Genomic DNA, 19,790 nt, shown 5'->3' with positions numbered 1-19,790 from the left:
GGGAGGCTGTTTGAGCAGGATGGGTAAAACTACAGAAGTGTGACAACACAGGAAGTTTGTCCCAAGTCTCATAGCAGTGAAGCAGTGCCGGGGTGGAGGGGAAATAAAAGACATTAGTTTGAGACACAAATTTATTAAGAAACTTTGGTTCTGAAAATTCACCTGTTTATAGTTGGTGTGGAAAAGGCAATGGAATAACTCAAATTCTATTTTCTGCTGTAACCTTAAACAGGTAAATTAAAGAAATGCTTCAACCAGGTCTGGGAGTATACCTCAGTGGTAGAGCACTTGGTCTCCAGAGTTTGATCCATAGCACCACAAAAACAAACAAGAATACTTTTATTATAGATAGTCGAGTGGTATTAAAATGTACTATAATTTATAGTGAAAACTGAATTGGAGTAAGAGATTAAGAAGGTAAAGTGACATACGTGCCTACTTCTCAACATTTCAGCAAAGCAGGAAGACCAAGAGTGCTGCCGAGGAGCTGGAACTCACTGTCCTGAAGGTCAGCCATGGGCTCAACGAGCTGAGGAAAGAGGTGAGGAGTCTGACACCTAGCCTCATGCTGTAGGACACATGTGAAGCCCGTGTGCACTAGTGCATTCCTGTGGCCACACAGTGCTTGACTTTCCCCTCCGGTCATTAGTGTGAAGTCACACTTATTAACACTGTCATTCATTCTCAAAGCTCACACATGAGTAGGCATAGCAGCCCTTTTCACAATAGCTGGGAACCACCTGGATGGCCAGCAACAAGGGTTACTGATAGGCGAATTGATGAGTGCTCTACCAAATACTTTGCAGCAGTAAGATGACGCCCAAAGCGCACTGCACACGGAGTGCAAGAGGCGGGCACAGAAGACCACCGTGCAAGCGTGTGCTTCCATTTAGAAAAGTCCGCGGTGAGGAAGAGTCAGGCCAGTGGCTTCTTTAGAGATTTTGAGATATTTGTTGCAAAAGGGCAAAGGTGATCATTTTGGAGCCATGGAGATACTTGAAATATTGAGTGTGGTGGGAGTTGTTCTATAGCTGAAGTATCTGCAAAACTCATCAAACTGTGCCTTTAAACTGGGAGCATTCTGTGTGTAATTATGCCTCATTGAAGTTAAAGTTGGTTTTCTTCCAACGTCCTTGAGTTGAGGAGATTTCCTTGTTCCAGAAGGAAAATGTGTTCATCCATGACTGACTTGGGCACTTGGAATTTCAAGTCCTATGGTCACTTTTTAGCCGGGTTTAATCATGCTGCCACTCAGCCATCTGGTTTTGTGCCCACTGTCCGTGAATGCACTTTGCACGTTTGTGTGTATTGTATCTACTGTTCTCTCTCTGTGACACACAGCTGTTCTCTCTCTGTGTCACAGCTGCCTCTGTGTCTGCAAAGCCTAAATATTTGCTGTCTGGCCCTTTGTGAGAGGGTCAAGCTCTGGTTTGTTTTCAGAGAAAGAATCAGAACATTTCTTCTAGTGTCAGCATTTTTCATGTGGCTGTAGGACTTCCCCACAATTCCACAGCACCCCAACCCCTGCTGGAACCTTCATGGACCACACGATCACTTCCTTTTGCATTCCTGTGCTGTCGCTGTGGGTCCTGGTTTTTGCCAGGCTGTGGCACAATAGAGAAGATAGGAAGCGGAGGGTGGAAGGTTTTCTGTGACCTGTGCTCTTACGTGTAGTAACTTAAAACCAGGTTTTGTTGTTTGTTTATGCAGATCTGGGAATTGAGCATTATTCATGTTAGGGAAGCGCTCTACCACTGAGCTATGGCCCAGTGACAGATGCCATCACACTATGGCTTCATACTGTAGCTATAGTACACTGACATTCTCTCTTATGAATGCTTTTTGAGGTTTTTCAGAAGTTCTATGTTCCTATAGCGCAATATTGCAACTCCATGTCAAATTGTTCCCTCAGACCCTCCTCACAGAAACCTCTCCACCCTTATCTCTTCTTTGTTTATTCTTTTGTGCTTTTGAAGCTGGTCCAAGTCTGTGGAGAATGAAATGGGTTCTGGGCATTTGTTTCTGCACTGTATACAGGTGACCTTTTTCACATCTTAATCAGAGACAGCTCTATTGAGACTTCCTTTAAGCTTCCTGTTAAATGTGGAAGGATATGATTTCCCCAAGTGTTTGATTTCATCGTATTAAGATTAAATTAAACGCTGAAACACTGAACTATGAGTGCAGCCTGAGAGCCTTCTGAATAGGATGCCTTCCACCAGTCTGCTTCCTTGCCACATCACCCCTGAGTTCTCGTAAGGTCAGATTAAGAGACCCGACCCCTGGGAAGCTGCTCTTGGACATTGCAGGCAGGGACAGAGTATTTGTCCTGATTTCTTCCTTTTCCGTTGTGAGTGAGTTGTCCTCAGGATGTTTCTAAGAGCTAGAAGACCTTGGCAAGTCACTCAGCCACTGTGGACGGTTGCACAAGGGCATGTGGTTAGATAGTCACTAAGGCCCTGCGGCTTAAGCAAGGTCCTTTGAAAGTCTTCTGTGGCATTTCATTTCTACAGGAAAGGACATTTGACTGTCTCTCTGGCTGTGATTATTCTGATAGTTGATAAATGCAGACAGCTCCACTTTATTCTATACAAAGTCCCGTCATTTGAATTGACATCCAGTTACTTCCATGAAAAAAGGAAGTGCTTCTTTCTAACAGGCTTAACTCAAAGTCAGATTTTTCTTAAAATAATGTTTCTATTAAAACTTACTTTTCTGGACAAATCCCAACCCACCTGCCATACAGTTTACACACACACACACACACACACACACACACACACACACACACACACGGGATTTTAGAGTTAAGCTGTCCGAAGATACCTAGTGCGAGTGAGAGCTGAAAATGAGGCCCACCTGTGTGTGTCCACCACCACTTGAGGACTATGTTGCCCTTTATGTGTTGTTTCTGCCGGAACCCAGAGTTCTTGGAGAACAACTGCACACAGAATGTTCCTCCTGAGGGCAGCCACTGGGTCCTGCTTGTCAGGTGTCCAGTCTCTACAAGCTCCTGTCATGGAGGTATCTCGTAAGGTTTTATCCAGTACCTAATTGGCTAGCTCTCACAGTGATGCTTTTTCAGAAATGTCCTTACATGGTATTCTTAACTGCTAGAAATTGGACTGAGGGCCTTGTACACATCAGGGAGGTGCTTTGCCACTGGGCTGCTAACCCCAGTGTTTCTCCTTCTTTTCTTTACTCAATACTGGAAATTAAATCCAGGCCTTGATTGACTTGTACTACTAGCCCCCCTAAAAACCTGCTTCCTAATCATAGGTCACTAGCAGATCTTCCTTTAGTAGTCTGAACACTAAGCTTTCTTTTAACATTGAAAAAACATTCATTTTGTGTCTCTGGGTGTTTTGCCTTCATGTATGTGTGGGAAGCAGTGTGTGCATGGTGTTTGAAAAGACCAGAAGAGGGTGTCAGATCCCCGGGACTGGATTGACAGATGGTTGTGTGCTTCCCCGTAACTGCTGGAATCGAACCCAGATCCTCTGGAAGATCAAAAGTGCTTTTAACCACTGAGCTATCTCTCCAGCCCTTGAACAGTAAACTCTTAATACTGTTCCATTTCTCACCATCTTTGTTGATAGCCAAAGCATTTCAACGGGAGAGAAGCTATGTGAGAGAGATCTCGCTGCTTAGAATGAAGAAGGGCCCTAGGCCTCTTCACTGAGTGGCCAGGGCATCTTCTTCACACAGCAGTGCTGCTGGCACCAATGACTTGTGTGACCTGACATCCCCCTGCTGTGTGAGGACTAAGATGTTTCCCAGTGCTCCGGGGCTCCTGTGCCCACAGGGCATGCTTCACTTTGGACAGATGAGGTGGAACGCTTTGGGTTTCTCTTCTGTAGTTATTAAAGCTCTCCTCAGGGGCTTGGTCATAAACGTTTTTGTTCGTTTTCCTGCCCTGATTGCCTTTCACCCTCCTCTTCAGCTTCATCATACAGCGATGCAGCTGGCAGGCGACCTGTTAAAATTCCACGCTGATCATGTGGTTTTAAAAGCATTAAAACTTACTGGAGTAGAAGGAAATTTGGAAGCGTTGGCTGAATATGCCTGTAAACTCTCTGAGCAGAAAGAACAGCTCGTTGAGGTGAGTAGCAAATTTGCTTATTAAACAAGTTGTAGTTCACAATACAATAGCAAAATTAGGAGAGAATATTAACAGATACGGGTTTTGGCTAACTTATCTGAGCACTCTCTCTTCTCTTTGGAATCTGAAAAATATCACATATCTGTCCTGTTTTTACAATAGTTTGACCTCTAAAATAAAACAATAAAATATGTTAGAACCCCAAAATGCATTGTAAATCTTTTCTCTGTTCTCTCAGATAAGTCTCTGGGGTAATGCAGTGGAGTAACACAGTTTCTGTTGGGATATGGTGAATTCTCAGCCAGAAAGAGATGAAGTTAGGATGCTGTGACAAGTGTTTACTAAGAGAGCTGGGCTCAGGATCTCGAGACAGTTGTGGGCAGCTTTAAACAAGAGTGCAGAAAGTGTAGCCAGCGATGCGGAGCCAGCCCAAGTTAATGGAGGCAGAACCTGAAGTCCATCTGAGAACTCCCTCACAGGGAATAGATTTTGGGCTAGGCACATAGTTGGCCCAAGATGACCCAATAAACATGGAAGGGAAGTCCATTTCTTTCCTTCCCATTGGCCAATCACTATGGACAACCCAAGTTAGCCTCCTGAGGCAGGAAGCAGGTTTGAGAAGGGAGGAAGTCGGTAAGGGATGACAGAGGAAAGACACACTGCCCCTTCCCTGAACCTCTCTTACCCTGCCCTAACTCTTGTTGAGTGTCACCTGCCACTGCTGTATAATTCCAGTTCATCTTAATTATGTTCTAATTCTTCTACCATTGAAAATGTCACCATGTATCTGCTAGTTTACAAAAAAAGAAAGAAGGAAAAGAAAAGAAGAAAACCACTTAATCATGAATGTATGTGTGAGATCTGTCTGCCAATGTATACAAATAGTCAACAATCCTCAAAGGGGATGGATGCTGTCACTGAGCCTGGCTCTCTCTCTCCTTTACTTGTCTATATAGCAACCTGGAAACCTAAGGAACATTCTCAAAGTGGCTATATATAATTCCTTTATTTAATAAGTTTGATTCTGCTCTATGTATTGACCAAATGTTATGGCTGTAGAGAAACTAACTTTAGGAAACCTATAACAAACCTTTTAAAGAGTAAAACAAAATTTAAAAGTTTCCTTTTTAAGCCTCATGATGCTCATTAATTTTCTCTAAAGGAGGCTTTCTGCTTCTTTATAACCAGTCTGCCCAATCCATTGCCCTCTCAAAGAAGAAAGGTGTGTGCATCTAGTTGATCCTGATGAGATCAGCCCTGAGAGAATGGTAGCTTGTGATAATTGACAATTTAGCAGCAGGACTCTGGAGCCAGATGCAGCAAATGCATGCCCTCTGCTAGACCTTTTAAAGGATCCCTGTGGTTCTAAGGTCTGGTGACCACCTTGCCTCAGTTGACTAGGAAGCAGAAACAGTATGCTCTGCCCATGTCTGTTCCTGCTTTGGCCTTCAGTCATGTACGAATTCATTCTTAGGTTCGTACACTTCATTTCCTTATCAGAAGGGTGAGGAGGGTGTGGAAGGTGAACTGTGGACATGCTCTCTTGCAGATGTGTCGGGTGTTGCGGCATGTGTCTGGCACGGAACCCCTTGAAATAACCTGCATTCATGCAGAAGAGACATTTCAGGTGACTGGGCAACAGGTACGGACATGGCAGCCTATTCTTTCTGTTGGTGTGTTATTTGACTATGTAACAGACCGTAAGGAGGCAAGCAGAAGGGTCTACTTCAGTGAGCCACGTCTCTGAGAGGAAGAGGATACCGGGTTTTTGTCGGTAATGCACTGGAAAATACTGCTCTTCCACTGGCCCATCTGTTTTCTGCCAAACTGGAAATTGCCTCATTTAACTGAAATGCTAGATTATATCTATTTTAAATGAAGCTGTTTGCAATGCAGGTCACTATAATACACCTGCCGACAAAGAAAGATATCTATTGTGGGTTTTTTGTTTGTTTGTTTGTTTTTTGTTTTTATTCTTTGGGGGCTTGCCACCCCACTCTCAAATAAATACATGGAGACTTATTCTTACTTATGAATGCCTGGTCTTAGCTTGGCTTATTTCTAGCCAGCTTTTCTAAGTTAAATTATCCCGTTTCTCTTTAACTACGTTTTATCTCTGTTTTTTTTTTTTTTTTAACCTCTCTTTATTCTATATATTATTCTTTCCTTCTCACTCTGTTGCTGGCTGGGTGGCTGGCAGCTGGCATCCTCTTCTCCTTTTCTCGTTCCTGCCCCCTCTTGAGCCTAGATTTCTTCTCCTGCCTGGCAGCTCCACCTATCCCTCTCTCCTGCTTAGCTATTGGCCATTCAGACCAATCAGGTGTTTTAGGGAGGCAAAGAAACACAGCTTTACAGAGTTAAATGCAACATAAAAAAACGCAACACATCTTTGCATCATTAAACATTTATGCTATTCCACAGCATAAATGAATATAACACATCTTAAAATAATATTCCACAACAGAAATCAGTATGTAACAAGCCACGCAAATACATTTCAGCTTAATAATTCTTAAGGACATTGATTGTAAAAGGACTAATCAGGGCCAACTAGGTGGCTCAGTAGGTAAAGGCACCTGCTGACAAGGCTCATGACATCCCCTGGACCCACACAGTGGAAAGACAGAACCAACCCTGTAGGTAATAATCTCCACATTATACACCACCATGTGCACGCACACATAAAGTTAATAAATAGCCGGGCAGTGGTGATGCATGCCTTTAATCCCAGCTCTCGGGAGGCAGAGCCAAGTGGATCTCTGTGAGTTTGAGGCCAGCCTGGTCTACAGAGTGAGATCCAGGACAGGCACCAAAACTATACAGAGAAACCCTGTCTCGGAAAAAAAAATACACACACACACACACACACACACACACACACACACACACACACACACATATATTCGAAACCAAACCAGTGTTTGCCTCAGTGTTAGTTTTAGAACGCGATTCTGTTGGATGCAGAATAACTATCTCAAGTTAGGCAGATGACACATTAATGATATTAATGACTGATAACCATGACCGCCATGTCAAAAGTCAGCAGTAAAGGCTTAATCAAGTCCAGTCTGATTCTGAGGGCTGAGATTTTAGAGCTCGCACCCATGTTTCTGGTGTCCCTTTAGATCATTTCTGCTGCGGAGACATTGACGCTGCATCCATCTAGCAAAATCGCTAAGGAAAACCTGGACGTGTTTTGTGAGGCTTGGGAGTCTCAGATTAGTGACATGGCAGCGCTGCTCAGAGAGATCAGTGACGTGTTTGAAGGAAGACGAGGTGAGAAACTGTCCACTTGTTGAAATGGTTCAGCTCTTACTTGTGTACTATTTAATATAACTCTATTCGTGTTTTGTTTGTAATGTTAAGCCCTGGATTCAAAATTATCTTCTTATATTGCCCAGCTGGGTTATTTTTATAATTAGATGTCTCCCATAGAAATGACGAAAGTATTGTTTTGTTCTTATTTAGTATCTAATCAATACAATTTATTAAGACTACAGTGTAGTAGATATCTAAATTGGCATTCTAGTTTTCCTACTGAAATCAAGCCAGATTTTTGTTTCTTTTACATTTTTTCTTTGGTTTTAGTACAAAAGTTCTGTACAATACAGAAACTCTAATTTAATTCTACTGAATTCATAATGAAATGAATGTATTATTTAACTTTCGAAATGCCTCCCTTCTGCTTGGGTGGAATCTCTCTCCTTGATGACTACATAAACTTGGGACATTGCCCCTGGTGGGTAAGTTCAGTGGTATTTGTACACCATGTAAAGCGGCACTGCAGTGTATGGGAAGGCATCATTATACTCCTTATGTTAATATCAGCTGGGAGTTTTGGTTACTGCCCATCATCCCATGTCTAATGATTTATGTTTATGTGTCTGTCTATCCGTATGTATAGATTTTCCCTATGATGGCTTCTGTTAGCATTAAAGCATGACTTCTTAAAAATAAAAAGTTATTTAAAGTCATAACATCAAATTAAATATTTTTTTGGAGATGAGCACTTAAATGTTTTATGTTAAAAATGAGCACATAGGATAAATGTTGACTGACTTAAAAGTTAGAGAATTCTATATCATTTATTCTCTTTCCATGTCCTTGGGAGCAAGCAAACCATCCCCGGAATGTAGAGTGAATCTAGGTTTCTCTCTTTTGCTGATCCCTCAACTGAGGGCCTGTGCTGCCTTTCTCTGTGTCTGGGATCCCAGTTTCTAGGCCATGGTGTTTGACCAACACAGTGGTCTGTCTTTTCTCTTTTATTTGCCTAAAATTTAGAATAACCTTTTCCCCTCTTATGCCGGGCCAAATTTCCAATGGAAATTAGAATGGTAAAAGGAGCCTAAAGCAGAGTGACCCCAGGAACACAGAAACCTTTGTGTCCATAAAATGATAGACATGGTCCTCAAGAGGTCTGCAACTGTATTAATACAGCCATGCAAACAGCAGCATCTGCTGTCTAGTGAGATTCTCTGTGCATTCATCACATTTAATCTTCTTAGTGACCCATGAGACACATACTATTTCTGGAGTTTACTAATGGTGAAGTGGAAGTTTAGAGAAGTTAGTGTGCCAGTGTCCCACAGTGGGTGAGAATCTGAGAGCTAGGTTTTTACTGAGTACCACCCCCCCCAAAAAAAAAAAAAAAAAAAAACCTGGCCCTTTGAGTTGCCCTTTCTTTGAGCATTATCTTACAACATGTTTTAGGTTTTTTTCTTTTTTTTTTAAACCATTTTTGTGACCTTGAATAAGTCCTTCCATCTCAGGTTTCCACCTTAAAGCAAGAATTTAGAGTAGGTAGAGCAGGCAAATGTATGGTATAAGTGTTACCATTCTTACCCATAAAAAATAATTGCTGAGCTGGGCTTTAGTGGTACATGCCTTTAATCCCAGCACTTAGGAGGCAGAGGCAGACAGATCTCTGTGAATTGAGGCCAACCTGGTCTACAGAGTGAGTTCCAGGACAGCCAGGGCTACACAGAGATACCTTGCCTTGAAAAACAAAACAAAACAAACAAACAAAAAATTGCTGGTATATGGGGCTGGAAAGATGGCTCAGCAGTCATGAGCACTGGCTGCTCTTCTCCCTAGCACTGAACTCTGCTTCAGTTCCCAGCACCCACATGGTGGCTCACAACCGTCTCTATCTCCAATCCCAGTTGGTCCCACACTCTTCTGGCATAGGTGTGGTACAAAGACTACATGAAGCCCAAACACTCCCACACAAAAAGTAAATACATATTCCTTTAAATTGCTGACGGGGGCTGAAGTGTTCACACACGTGGCCTTCTTGTCCTCTCCCACTATCCACCGTGGACAGGCTGCGATTAAAGCAGGAGGATTCTGTACTTGGTTTTGGATGGTATAGTCGCGGTGGTTTCTTTTCTTTTTACACTGGATTAGCAAAGAAATAAGAACTAAGAGATCGCAGGGGCTGACCGGGTGGCGAATACTCTAAGGTGGATGGTGATGGTGGCGAACTAACTTGTGCCAAAGCTCCTTCCAGTGTGCTTAGTTCTCCCGACACTGTAGTCTGCTTCAACTCTGTTGTGTGAGAGACACAAGAGCCGTGGCGACGGGGCCTCCGTCAACTCTTTGGGAAAGCAAATGCCAGCGTTTCAGGGCTGTGGCAACAGTGGAGGATCACAAGGTTAGACCACACAAGGTTACTTGGTAAGCCAGCCTGCTGTGCCTAAGTAACCACTGCACCCTCTCTATGGTGTCTCAAGACTGAGAAGAGCCAGACTCGAATTCCAGTGCTGTCAATGTTGAGATTCCACGAGCCGTAAGGACCGTCTGCGGTCAGTCTTCTTGCAGTTCACCAGTTCATGTCAGAGGCTGGAGGCAAGGCAGGAAGCAGCGCCTTCCTCCCAATTCCAAGGCCAGAAAACCATTTACAAATTCCCCTGCAATTCTGAAGTTCTAAAGAACTTATCCAAGTGATCATGGTTTTTTTTTTCAAGTTCCACTAACTGGCCCTTAATAGCAATTCATCCTGTAGACCAGCCTCAGCCAAAGGAAACAGGAATCAAGCTGCCTGGTAATAAATTGGCCCTGGTGAGCACAAGAAAAAATTTTAAAGGTGAAATTTGTTTTAATACTAGAGTTTTAGTTAACACATTCTACCCAAAATGTTATCATTTCATGGATTGGAGATGTAGCTTACTTGTAGACAGTTTGCCTAAGATGCGCAAAGCCGTGGCTTCAATCCCTAAGCTTTGCATATACTGGATGTGATGGTGTCTGCTTGTAAATCCCAGTGCTCGGGAGATGGAGGCAGGACAGTCAGAAGTTAAAGGTCATCATTGGCTACATAGTGAGTTGGAGGTCAGCTGAGCTACATGAGACTTTGTCTTAAAAAAAAAAAATAAAGTTAGCCTGTCTGTGGTGTCACAGGCCTTTAATCCCAGCACTGGGGAGTCAGAGGCAGGCAGATCTCTTTAATTCGAGGCCAGCCTGGTCTACAGATTGAGTTCCAGAACAGCCAGGGCTACAAAGAGAAACCTTGTCTCAAAACAAAACAAAAAAACAAAACAACAACAACAACAACAACAGAACTAGGAAGTGTAGAAATTTTGGCTGGGCAGTGGGGGTACACACCTTTAATCCCAGCACTTGGGAGGCAGATACAGGTTGATCTCTGTGAGTTCAAGGCCAGCCTGGGCTACAGAGCAAGTTTAGGACAGTCAGGGCTACAGAGAAACCCTGTCTTGAAAAATCACACACACACACACACACACACACACACACACACACACACACACAAATTATCATTTCAATCTAAAGTCAGCATTATATATAGCTGGAATATACCTTGTTTTTCCTTGAAAAGAAGAGGTCTGTGAGCCAGACTGGGCTGCCGACACAACTTAGCACTTGCCACCAAACCTGATGACCAAGCAGAAGGAGGGAACTGATTCCCACAGGTTGTCCTCTGACCTCTGCATGTACACTCACACAAGTAGATAAATGTTTAAAACAAGAGGAAAAAGAAGCCGTTACCGGCCCAGCTTCGGGTTAGTTATATAGTTGGTTTGTTTCTAAAGGCTGTGGGTTTAATCCCCAGCACCACAAGGAAGAACAATAAAGCAAAACCAACAACCAAAAACCTCAGTGATTGCTTTTCAAATCTTTTTAAAAAATTTATACTCATTTATTTTATTTTCTTACCACTAAAATATTCTATTAAATAAAGATGGTTTCTAAATGTCTTAGGGATTCTATTGATGTAATAAATACTGTGACCAAAAGTAATTTGTGTCAAATTACCAAAAACACCCAACCAGGACACTCAAAGAACTGGCTCCCCCCACCCCCCACTAAAATGTTAATGCTAAGCTGGGCATGGTGATACCTGCCTTTAATTCAGCAGGAGGCAGAGGCTAGTGGATCTCTGTGTGTTTGAGGACAACCTTGTCTACAAAGCAAGTTCCAGGATAGCCAAAACTGTTACCCAGAAAAACCCTGTCTCAAAAAACCTAAAATAAATAAATAAATTATAGAAATGAATAAGATAAAATGTTAATGCTAAGTGTATTTAAAAAGTAGCAACATAGGTGAATGTGGGTTTCTAATCTTGATTCTTTATGGTATTTGGTTTGTTTTTTAAATTTATTCTTTCACAAATCTTATCTTAAATTCTTACCTAAGCTATCACAGACTAGCTTTAAAAAAGAAATCAAAGCTGAGTATTGTGGCCCATACCTTCAATCCCAGCACTTGGGAGGCAGAGGTAGGCAGATCTCTGTGAGTTCGAGGCCAGCCTGGTCTACAGAGTGAGATCCAAGACAGCCAGGACTACACAGAGAAACTCTGTCACAAACAAACAAACAAACAAACAAACAAACGAACGAACAAAACCAAGAACAAATCATGCATTGTAAACTGATCTGCAAGCCAGAAAAATGGCTGACAGGGCAGGGGTGGAATGGACATTGTAGATTGCCCTCCTTTCCTGTTATCCGCTTCATGCTGTGTGTCATTTCACAGCCCCCAGACCTGTGTGCTTTATTTCATTCTCCTGTTTTGTTCACGGGGTTGTCCCGTCCCTGAGTGAGCACAGTTGGAGATGATGTGATTTGGTCTGTGGAGGAAGGGAAAAAGCACAGATACTGGTCCTGATGAGAGGATTCTGGTTTTGGGAGCACCAGACTGGGGGAAGGATCACTCTGAGTGAGGCTACCAGGAAATGGAAGTCAATCCCAATGACACATTTTCCTTTTCCTTTGCTTGGGATGAGCTCTGGCGTTGGAGGTGCCTTAGAGATGCAGGAGTTGACAGTCTTCATGTTTGCAAGCCAAGTCATGCTGTCATGTCTGAATAACATATAATCGACAGTGTAGATTATCACAACCAATGTGTCATATTTGTTTGCTATTTTAAAAGCCAAATGTGAATAATAAAACTGTATCAGTAGAAAAAGTTCTTAAATGATGTATGTTATTTGTAGGAGAGAAGTACGACCATCTTTCGCTTCCAAAGCCCATGGTAAGTACAGGACCCCTGCACGCTTCAAAGGCCGTTTTCAGAATTTAAATTGTGCTCTTTGCTTATTGCTACTCCCCTCCTTCAGCAGTGGGGAAAGTTAGGAGAGTCAGTGTCCACTATTCCATTACTGCTCTGGCCAGCAGCCTACATGTGGCCTGTACTCTTACTATTTGTGTTTGGCTTTGTAGTTGAGAGAATAGTGGAATGTGGAAAGTGGAAAGTGGCTTTATTTTCATATCTTTGGTTTAGTTTGCAAAGTAATGTTGAATCATTTTCTGTATATAAAGACATTCATTGCTAGACTTGGTAGCGTATGCCTTTATTCCCAGGATTTGGGAGGCAGAGGCAGGCAGGTGTCTGTGAGTTAGAGGACAGCCTGGTCAACATACTGAATTCCTGGGCTACATAGTTGAGACTTTGTCTCAAAAAAAAAATGTTTTTATGCTTTCTACATAGGCAAAAACATGCCATGAGAAAGAAAATGAAGAATAATAAATTAGCTGTACAGTGGTCCTAAGATCCCTTTTAGCAATTAACATTTCTATCTTTAGGCTGATAGCCTTTTAACATCATGTTATCTATGTAACATTTTGGTGAACTCAGTGATTCATTTGTAAATAACATTATGGCATTTATAATTGTGAATATGATGCAAGATATTTAGAAAATAGAGACTTTGGAAAAATATCAGTTATCATGAGGACTAGTCTTTTAAAGCAGTCAAATACCCTGATAGCCAAACTTCAGAATTGGGGGAGCCACAAACAAGTAAAACCAGACTGCAGAAGTAGCTCCTGAGAGAGAAGAAACCGTGGTGGCAGACGAGAAAGTGAAAGACTTAAGACTCCACCCAGCATGAAGTTAAAACCATGTCCCCAGTCACAAAGAAAGGGGGACTCCGGTGTCTCATATGTAGAGCAGGCCACCACAGCCAAATGAATTGGTCATCAAATGCTCCTTGATCAGTTCCTGTTGCCCAGGTGTCCCATGGGGCACTGGGTGGAAAAAGTGCTAATGATGAGCCACATGGGCGAGGAGTTGAAACGTCCTGTTTGCTGTGTAGTTCTGTTGCCTAGAACTGTCTGGCCCAAATTTGATAATCACAAAATAAATTAGGTGAATCATTACATCAGTGAAAAAGACAGGATGGTCTTTCAGACACATACCTAATTAAAAATTTAGGTAGCTATGTAAAGAAAAAGAAATTTGTGAAGTGGATTTCATATCATATTTTATTCTCAGTATGTCCCAAACATTATCATTTTACTACTCACATGGAACTGTGGAAAACTTTTTAGCCTCTTTGTCATCTTAAATCTTCAAAATCTGGGGTGTATTTTACATATATAACACATCGTAATTCAGACTGGCCTTACTGTGGCTACCAGCTGCTATATTAGATAGTACATATTTAATCTTATATAATAAGAAAATGAAGAGAGGAGAGAGAATTTATTAATTATTATTAATAGTAACAGTGGTGATGAGCACATGGTTTCAGAAGACAGTATGGACAGTAACAAGATAGGTGATGTCTGGGGATGGTGATAGCAGTGGGAATGACTGAGATGGATACATGACAAACCAAATCCTCACATTTCAGGACAAGGGCTGCTGAGACGGCCTAGTGGTTAAGAGCTCATACTGTTCTTTCAGAGGGCTTAGGTTTCGTTCCCATTACCCATGCAGGGTGGCTCACAACCCCCTGTAACTGAAGCCTAACAGTATCAGACACCCTTTTCTGGACACTGTGGGCACTTGCACACACACATACATGTGTACACAGATACACACACACTCGCACACTATGGGTGTGCTGAAATACTTTTGTAAACTGAATAGAGGTAGAAGAAAAACATAAAACTGCAAAATCATTTTGTGAATTTTTGGGAAACAGTTTTCTGTGTCTTAGTTTATCATCAACACAGTTTGGAAGTAAAAGTTTTATCTAATTTTCCTATTTTAATCGCCTTGACGCCAATAGATGACAGTAGTTAATATCCTGCTGTATTTAATCAAAGGAAGATATGTTGATTGTCTTTTAAGTGCTGTAATAAGCTGGGGCTTCTGTAAAACAGTTCAGGATAAGGAAAGACATCATACAGCTGGACAGGAAATGCTCACCTGAAGCTCTAGCTCTTGGAAGCCTGAGGATCATGAATCTGATGCCAGCCTGGGCTGTAAGACAGATTCCCAAAACAAGTCAAAACAAACCAACAAAGGACAAAAGCTGCAACCACAAAACAAGAAAAGAGAGAGCTCATGCTGTAGCTCACTGAGAAAGCACTTGCCTCCCATGCAGAGGCCCGAGCTTCATCCCCAGTGCTGTGGGAAAGGCAGAAAAGACATCTCAGACCCTAATGAGCTGAATGGAAGGACCATTTTATTGAACTTAGTGGGGTCCCCCCAATCTTCAGTAACATCATTTTAAAATATGAACTATTTCCTTAGTTGAATATAGCACAGCTAACTATATTTTTAGAAAATTTTAGCTCCTTTTTAAGAGAGCAAATATAGTCTTGTGCTATTTATACTTGGAAATCTTCAGCTTTATATAACAAACTGCATTTCCCAATAGTGTCCACTAGGTGGCAGGCTTGATCACATTTTTATTTGTTCATTCTTTATACCAATATTTATTTTTCTGGGCAGGGGTGGGAGTAGTGTGAGCATGTGCTGTGGTAGGTATGTGCAGGCCAGAGACAGTGTGAAGGAGTTGGTTCTCTCCTCCTGATATGTGGGTCCTGGGGACAGACTTAGGTTGTCAGGCCAGGCAGCAAGCAAGGGCTTCTGCCCACTGAGCTATGACGCTAGTCCCATGGCCACATTTTAAAGATGGCTTGTTTACCTTTTCTGCAATTCCCCTTAATGTTCATTAAACACTTTTGCAATTAAATTTGTAAAAATAAAAATCATGTAACAGCTAGTTTATATGTAAAAGATAAGGAGTAAAGTCTAAATAAAACCTAAAAGCATTGAGAGGGTGCTGAGTTTTCTTCACATATTGCTTTGTGGTCTATTAGGCCAAAGAAGAAACTAAAGACCAAGTGACACCCAGGAGGAGTCAGTTTAGTTCTCATGCGCACAGGCTTGTGCATGTGTGTGTAGAGCAGCACAGTTTCTCTATGCCAGTATGTATCCCATTATTAAATTGAGGGGTACCTGTACATGTACTTGAAAAGTTTGGTGATGAGCGCTGGGGAGATGGCTTAGTGGTTAAGCACAGTGGCTGGTGTTATATACTACAGCTATAACTCCAGCTCCATGGGATCTGTGCCTTCTCCTGGCCTCCAATGCCACCTGGCGTGCACATGGTGCACAGACATGCATGCAAGCAGAACAGCTATACACATAAAGTTTTAAAAAATTAAAAGTTTTGATCTTTTTTTAAAGCTAGATGGGCACATGAATGTTTATTTGACTGTAATTCACATCTTGCATATATATGTAAATACAAGTGTGTGTGTGTGTGTGTGTGTGTATGTAAGTAAGTAATTTGGATATGTGTTTTCACTGGACCAATAGCTTTCTCCAGCTATTGGCCACTTTGTCTCTCCTGTCCTATCCTGTCCTGGAACTCTTGCTCTAAGTATGGGAGCTCCTAACATGTCTCAGAGTAGGAGAAATTCTCACTGTGGGCTGTCATCTCCAAGGAACTTTTGAATATATAGTCCAAAGAAAAATTGTTATAGTTAGTGGTAGGGCATATTGTGGTTCTCTGTTCTTCTTGATGTTAACTGGTATGCATCTCTGAACTAGCCTGGTGACCTAACTATGATAGGTTTCTCCACTTCTAGAGGAAATGCACTGAGTTCTCAATAGTGATGTGAAAACAAATGTGCTCTTTCTGAAATAGGAGCCCACTGAGCGCTGGTTCACCTTACATCCTAAATCAAAGTGTAATGTCCACATCCTGGGCTTTAGGCTTAGCAGCTGTGGTGGCTTTGAAATTAGGCTGTTGGAATTCAGAGAGTGGAAGGCATTAGGTTATAGAGTCCGAACCAGTAGGAAAGTGCTTACCAAACCTTTAGTGATTAATTTTAATAGACAGTTCACCAGAATCATTCAAATGTTACAGTATTCTTATTATAGCAGAGAAGCCAGGGAGCTTTGGGGGACATTATCAGTGGATTCTGAGAATATGTTAGGTGTTGTCTCGAGGTCCCTAAAGACCTCATGCAAAGAGGAGGGCACCTTGAAACAGAAAACAGACTACTGGACCTGACCCTTACCTTTGTGCTCCTGGCCTTGAATTCCAAACTGATGACTTGCTCTGAGCAGAAACCACCTAGCAGAATATTTACAAGTATAGCTAACTGCAATTTAACTACCTGCTGGGTCTGGTAAAGTAAGGATCCGTCACAAGTTCATATGTTTTCTATTACTGCCATCTTTCCTCACAATTAAATGCTAAGATTTTCTTCTTTTTGTTGTCACAGAAGAATAACACAAATGTGAAATCCTTAAAGCCTGACAAACCTGATTCAGAGGTAAGCTCCTTGGTTGTGTAACAGTCTTACATCAATAACGACAGAGTTGTGAAATTTCCCTTCCAAGGACAGACCTGTGATCGAATGTGTTCGTAGGAGCAGGCCAAGATAGCGAAGCTGGGGCTGAAGCTTGCTTTGCTCACCTCCGATGCTGACTGTGAACTTGAGAAGTGGGAGGATCAGGAGAATGAGATTGTTCAACACGGCCGGAACATGTCCAGGATGGCCTACTCTCTGTATTTGTTTACTAGGTAATGCAGTGACATTTTGATTTGTTTCCATAGTTGCTTATTCAGGTAGTTCTGAGACAGGGTCTCACACTACAGCCCAGGCTGGCCTGGAACTTGCAGTAATCTTCTGTCTCAGGCTCCTGAGTACTGGGATTATAGGCATGAACCATGAATAAATAAATCTTTGAAAAGGTGAGAAAAGACAACTCCATGGAGGGAGAGAGGCTAGCTGAAGCTCTGTGAACTGGGATATATGGTTTGGGAACAGAAATACTAAGGTTCAGGAAAACAGAATTCCTATAGTACATGAATGTATAATGCCTTGTTCACTTAGGAATGTCTCTGTAATAGAAAAGTGCAGTTGTAGCTACTGGAGTGTACATCCTCTGATTTGTGTCTAGACCACCCCCCTCTTATGCATTCTGTTGGAATTTACCTCTCATTTTTTTCAGAGTTCTTAACTCTTGGTAGCTTTTAAACTCCTGAATAAAACTGTCCACACAAATTGTATTATGATTACTTTCTACATTTAGAACTGGAATTTTCTATATGCTTCATTGAAGCTGCTGCTGAGTTCCTGCCAGGGCTGAAATTAGAATTGAGGACTTCCTGACCTTGGGTCTGCTTTTTTGATTGCATAAGAAATGCGTTTTGGTTGAGATGTATTATCAGATCTTATATATTTACTCATGAAGCAAAATGAAAAGGACAAAGAGCTCTATTAAGTGGCCAGTTTCAGTTTTCTTTGCATTGTGAAATTAACATATAATTTTAACTTAGGAAGTAATAAAGTTGTTTTAAGAATAAAGCCACAATATTATCAGTGTGTTCATGTTATTCTTTAAAAATCTGAGTTCTGATAATATACAGAATGCTCTAAGACATAAATGTTACATAAACCAATGTCCAGGTAATATTTATCTTCTTAATAACTCCTTCTGTTTTAGAGGAGAGGGACCACTGAAAACATCACAGGACTTAATTCACTTCCTAGAGGTACGTTTTATTTTCACAAGTACTCAGAGTGATAAGATCATGCAGGATAAAAAGAGGAAGGTGAGGGGTGGTTGGAAAGACTTTTCTGAGGAGCCTTTGAGTAGGCGCGTTACTGAAGGGAGAGAGTTGGAGGGGAATGGGGGGCAAGAGTATTTCTGAGGCAGGACTCGTACAATGGCCAGGATGCGAGATGGACCTGAAAGAGTCAGGAGGCCATGCAGACGAAGTGCGGAGGGAGCCACAGTGATGTGGCTGGCATGGCATCTCTGCAGAACCTTAATGTCCCTTTGTTTGCAAGTGTGGTGCTGGTGAGCCACTCAGGGCTGGGAAGCAGTGGTATGATATAACGTCTAGAAGGGTTGTGACCCACCCAGCGCAGTAAATGGTAGTGACACTGAGGTGGGGAACACCAAGGAGAAGAGCAGGTTTTAAGGTGGAAATCAAGCATCTTGTTGGATGCAAAGGCTAGTGTCAGGTTGGACAGTTTGGGCAGTTCTTGGCTTTAATGTGCTTTTACAAGAGTGACATTCAATCAGACAGACACAGCAGAGAAGCTGTGAGAACTGTGAGAATGTGGAATGAGGAGGGATGGGGGGAAGTGAATCATTCAGTGCCACCCGACCTAAGAGAAAGCCTGCTGCTTCCCCTTTCAGGGCTGGGGACAAATGCAGAGGGCTACTGCACCTTGAAATCTGTTAGCCAGCAATGGCACGGTAGTAAGCTGGGGACTAGCAGGTCAAAATCCACCCTTTCTTCTTCCATACTCTTTATCTAGCTTACTACCAGGACCATTTTTCTTCCTAAATCATTCTGATATTTGCCTTATTACTGTTCCCAGGTACACCTGTCTTCATCCCTTACTGCTGTGGTAGCATTTTAAAAAGATTTATTATGGTTGTTATTATTTGTGTGTGTGCGTGTGTGCATGAATGTGTGTGAATGCCACTGTGCAGGTGTCCCCAGAAGCCAGAAGAGGGTGACAGATTCCCTGGAGCTGAAATTACAGGTGGTTGTGGTTGTTTGGTGCTGGAACTGAGTTTGGGTCCTCAGAGAGCAGCACGCGCTTTTACCAGCTGAGCCATGGCTGCAGCCCAAGGTGGAGTTTTAAAGGGAAATACGTCTTCTGTATTTTAATGTGTCCTGACTGTTCCTCGAACTCGTCTGGCCCGGATCTTCACTCCTCTCCATAGTTCTGTTCTCTTCAATGTAAAATGCAAGGTGAACAGACAAAATCTGAAAATTACAACAAAATGTAACAGTCTGGATTGGTCCTCTCAGCCGGTGTGGAATGTGTCTGGAAGTAAATTTGGTCATGGTTGGGTAGAAGTAGCAGAATTCTAACTTGTCCTCATTCTCCGGGATGACTCGTGACTCTTATACTTGAGGATTCAAAAAAATAGTGTCTTACTTATTTTTTGACCATTTTATACATGTATATAATGATCTTGACCTTATTCTTCCCCTGCATTCCTTTCTCTTATC

General features: G+C 42.1%; 1 protein-coding gene across 2 annotated transcripts in view; it reads left to right on the top strand.

Annotated features, from left to right (window-relative positions):
• The window catches only part of Ctnnal1 (catenin alpha like 1), a 56,245-nt gene that overhangs the window by 32,135 nt on the left and 4,320 nt on the right, over positions 1 to 19,790 (top strand). For both annotated transcript variants that reach the window (XM_059254377.1, XM_059254378.1), the window contains exons 8-15: positions 455 to 541; positions 3,944 to 4,102; positions 5,652 to 5,744; positions 7,228 to 7,378; positions 12,555 to 12,592; positions 17,032 to 17,082; positions 17,179 to 17,333; positions 18,260 to 18,308. In XM_059254377.1, coding sequence (XP_059110360.1) covers positions 455 to 541; positions 3,944 to 4,102; positions 5,652 to 5,744; positions 7,228 to 7,378; positions 12,555 to 12,592; positions 17,032 to 17,082; positions 17,179 to 17,333; positions 18,260 to 18,308 — 783 coding nt within the window. The remainder of the gene's footprint in view (positions 1 to 454; positions 542 to 3,943; positions 4,103 to 5,651; positions 5,745 to 7,227; positions 7,379 to 12,554; positions 12,593 to 17,031; positions 17,083 to 17,178; positions 17,334 to 18,259; positions 18,309 to 19,790) is intronic.

The sequence above is a fragment of the Peromyscus eremicus genome, chromosome 2 (genome assembly GCF_949786415.1).
Source record: "Peromyscus eremicus chromosome 2, PerEre_H2_v1, whole genome shotgun sequence".
Taxonomy (NCBI): Eukaryota; Metazoa; Chordata; class Mammalia; order Rodentia; family Cricetidae; genus Peromyscus; species Peromyscus eremicus.
Note: the sequence above shows the minus strand (reverse complement) of the source record. Positions and strands in the feature narration are given on the sequence as shown.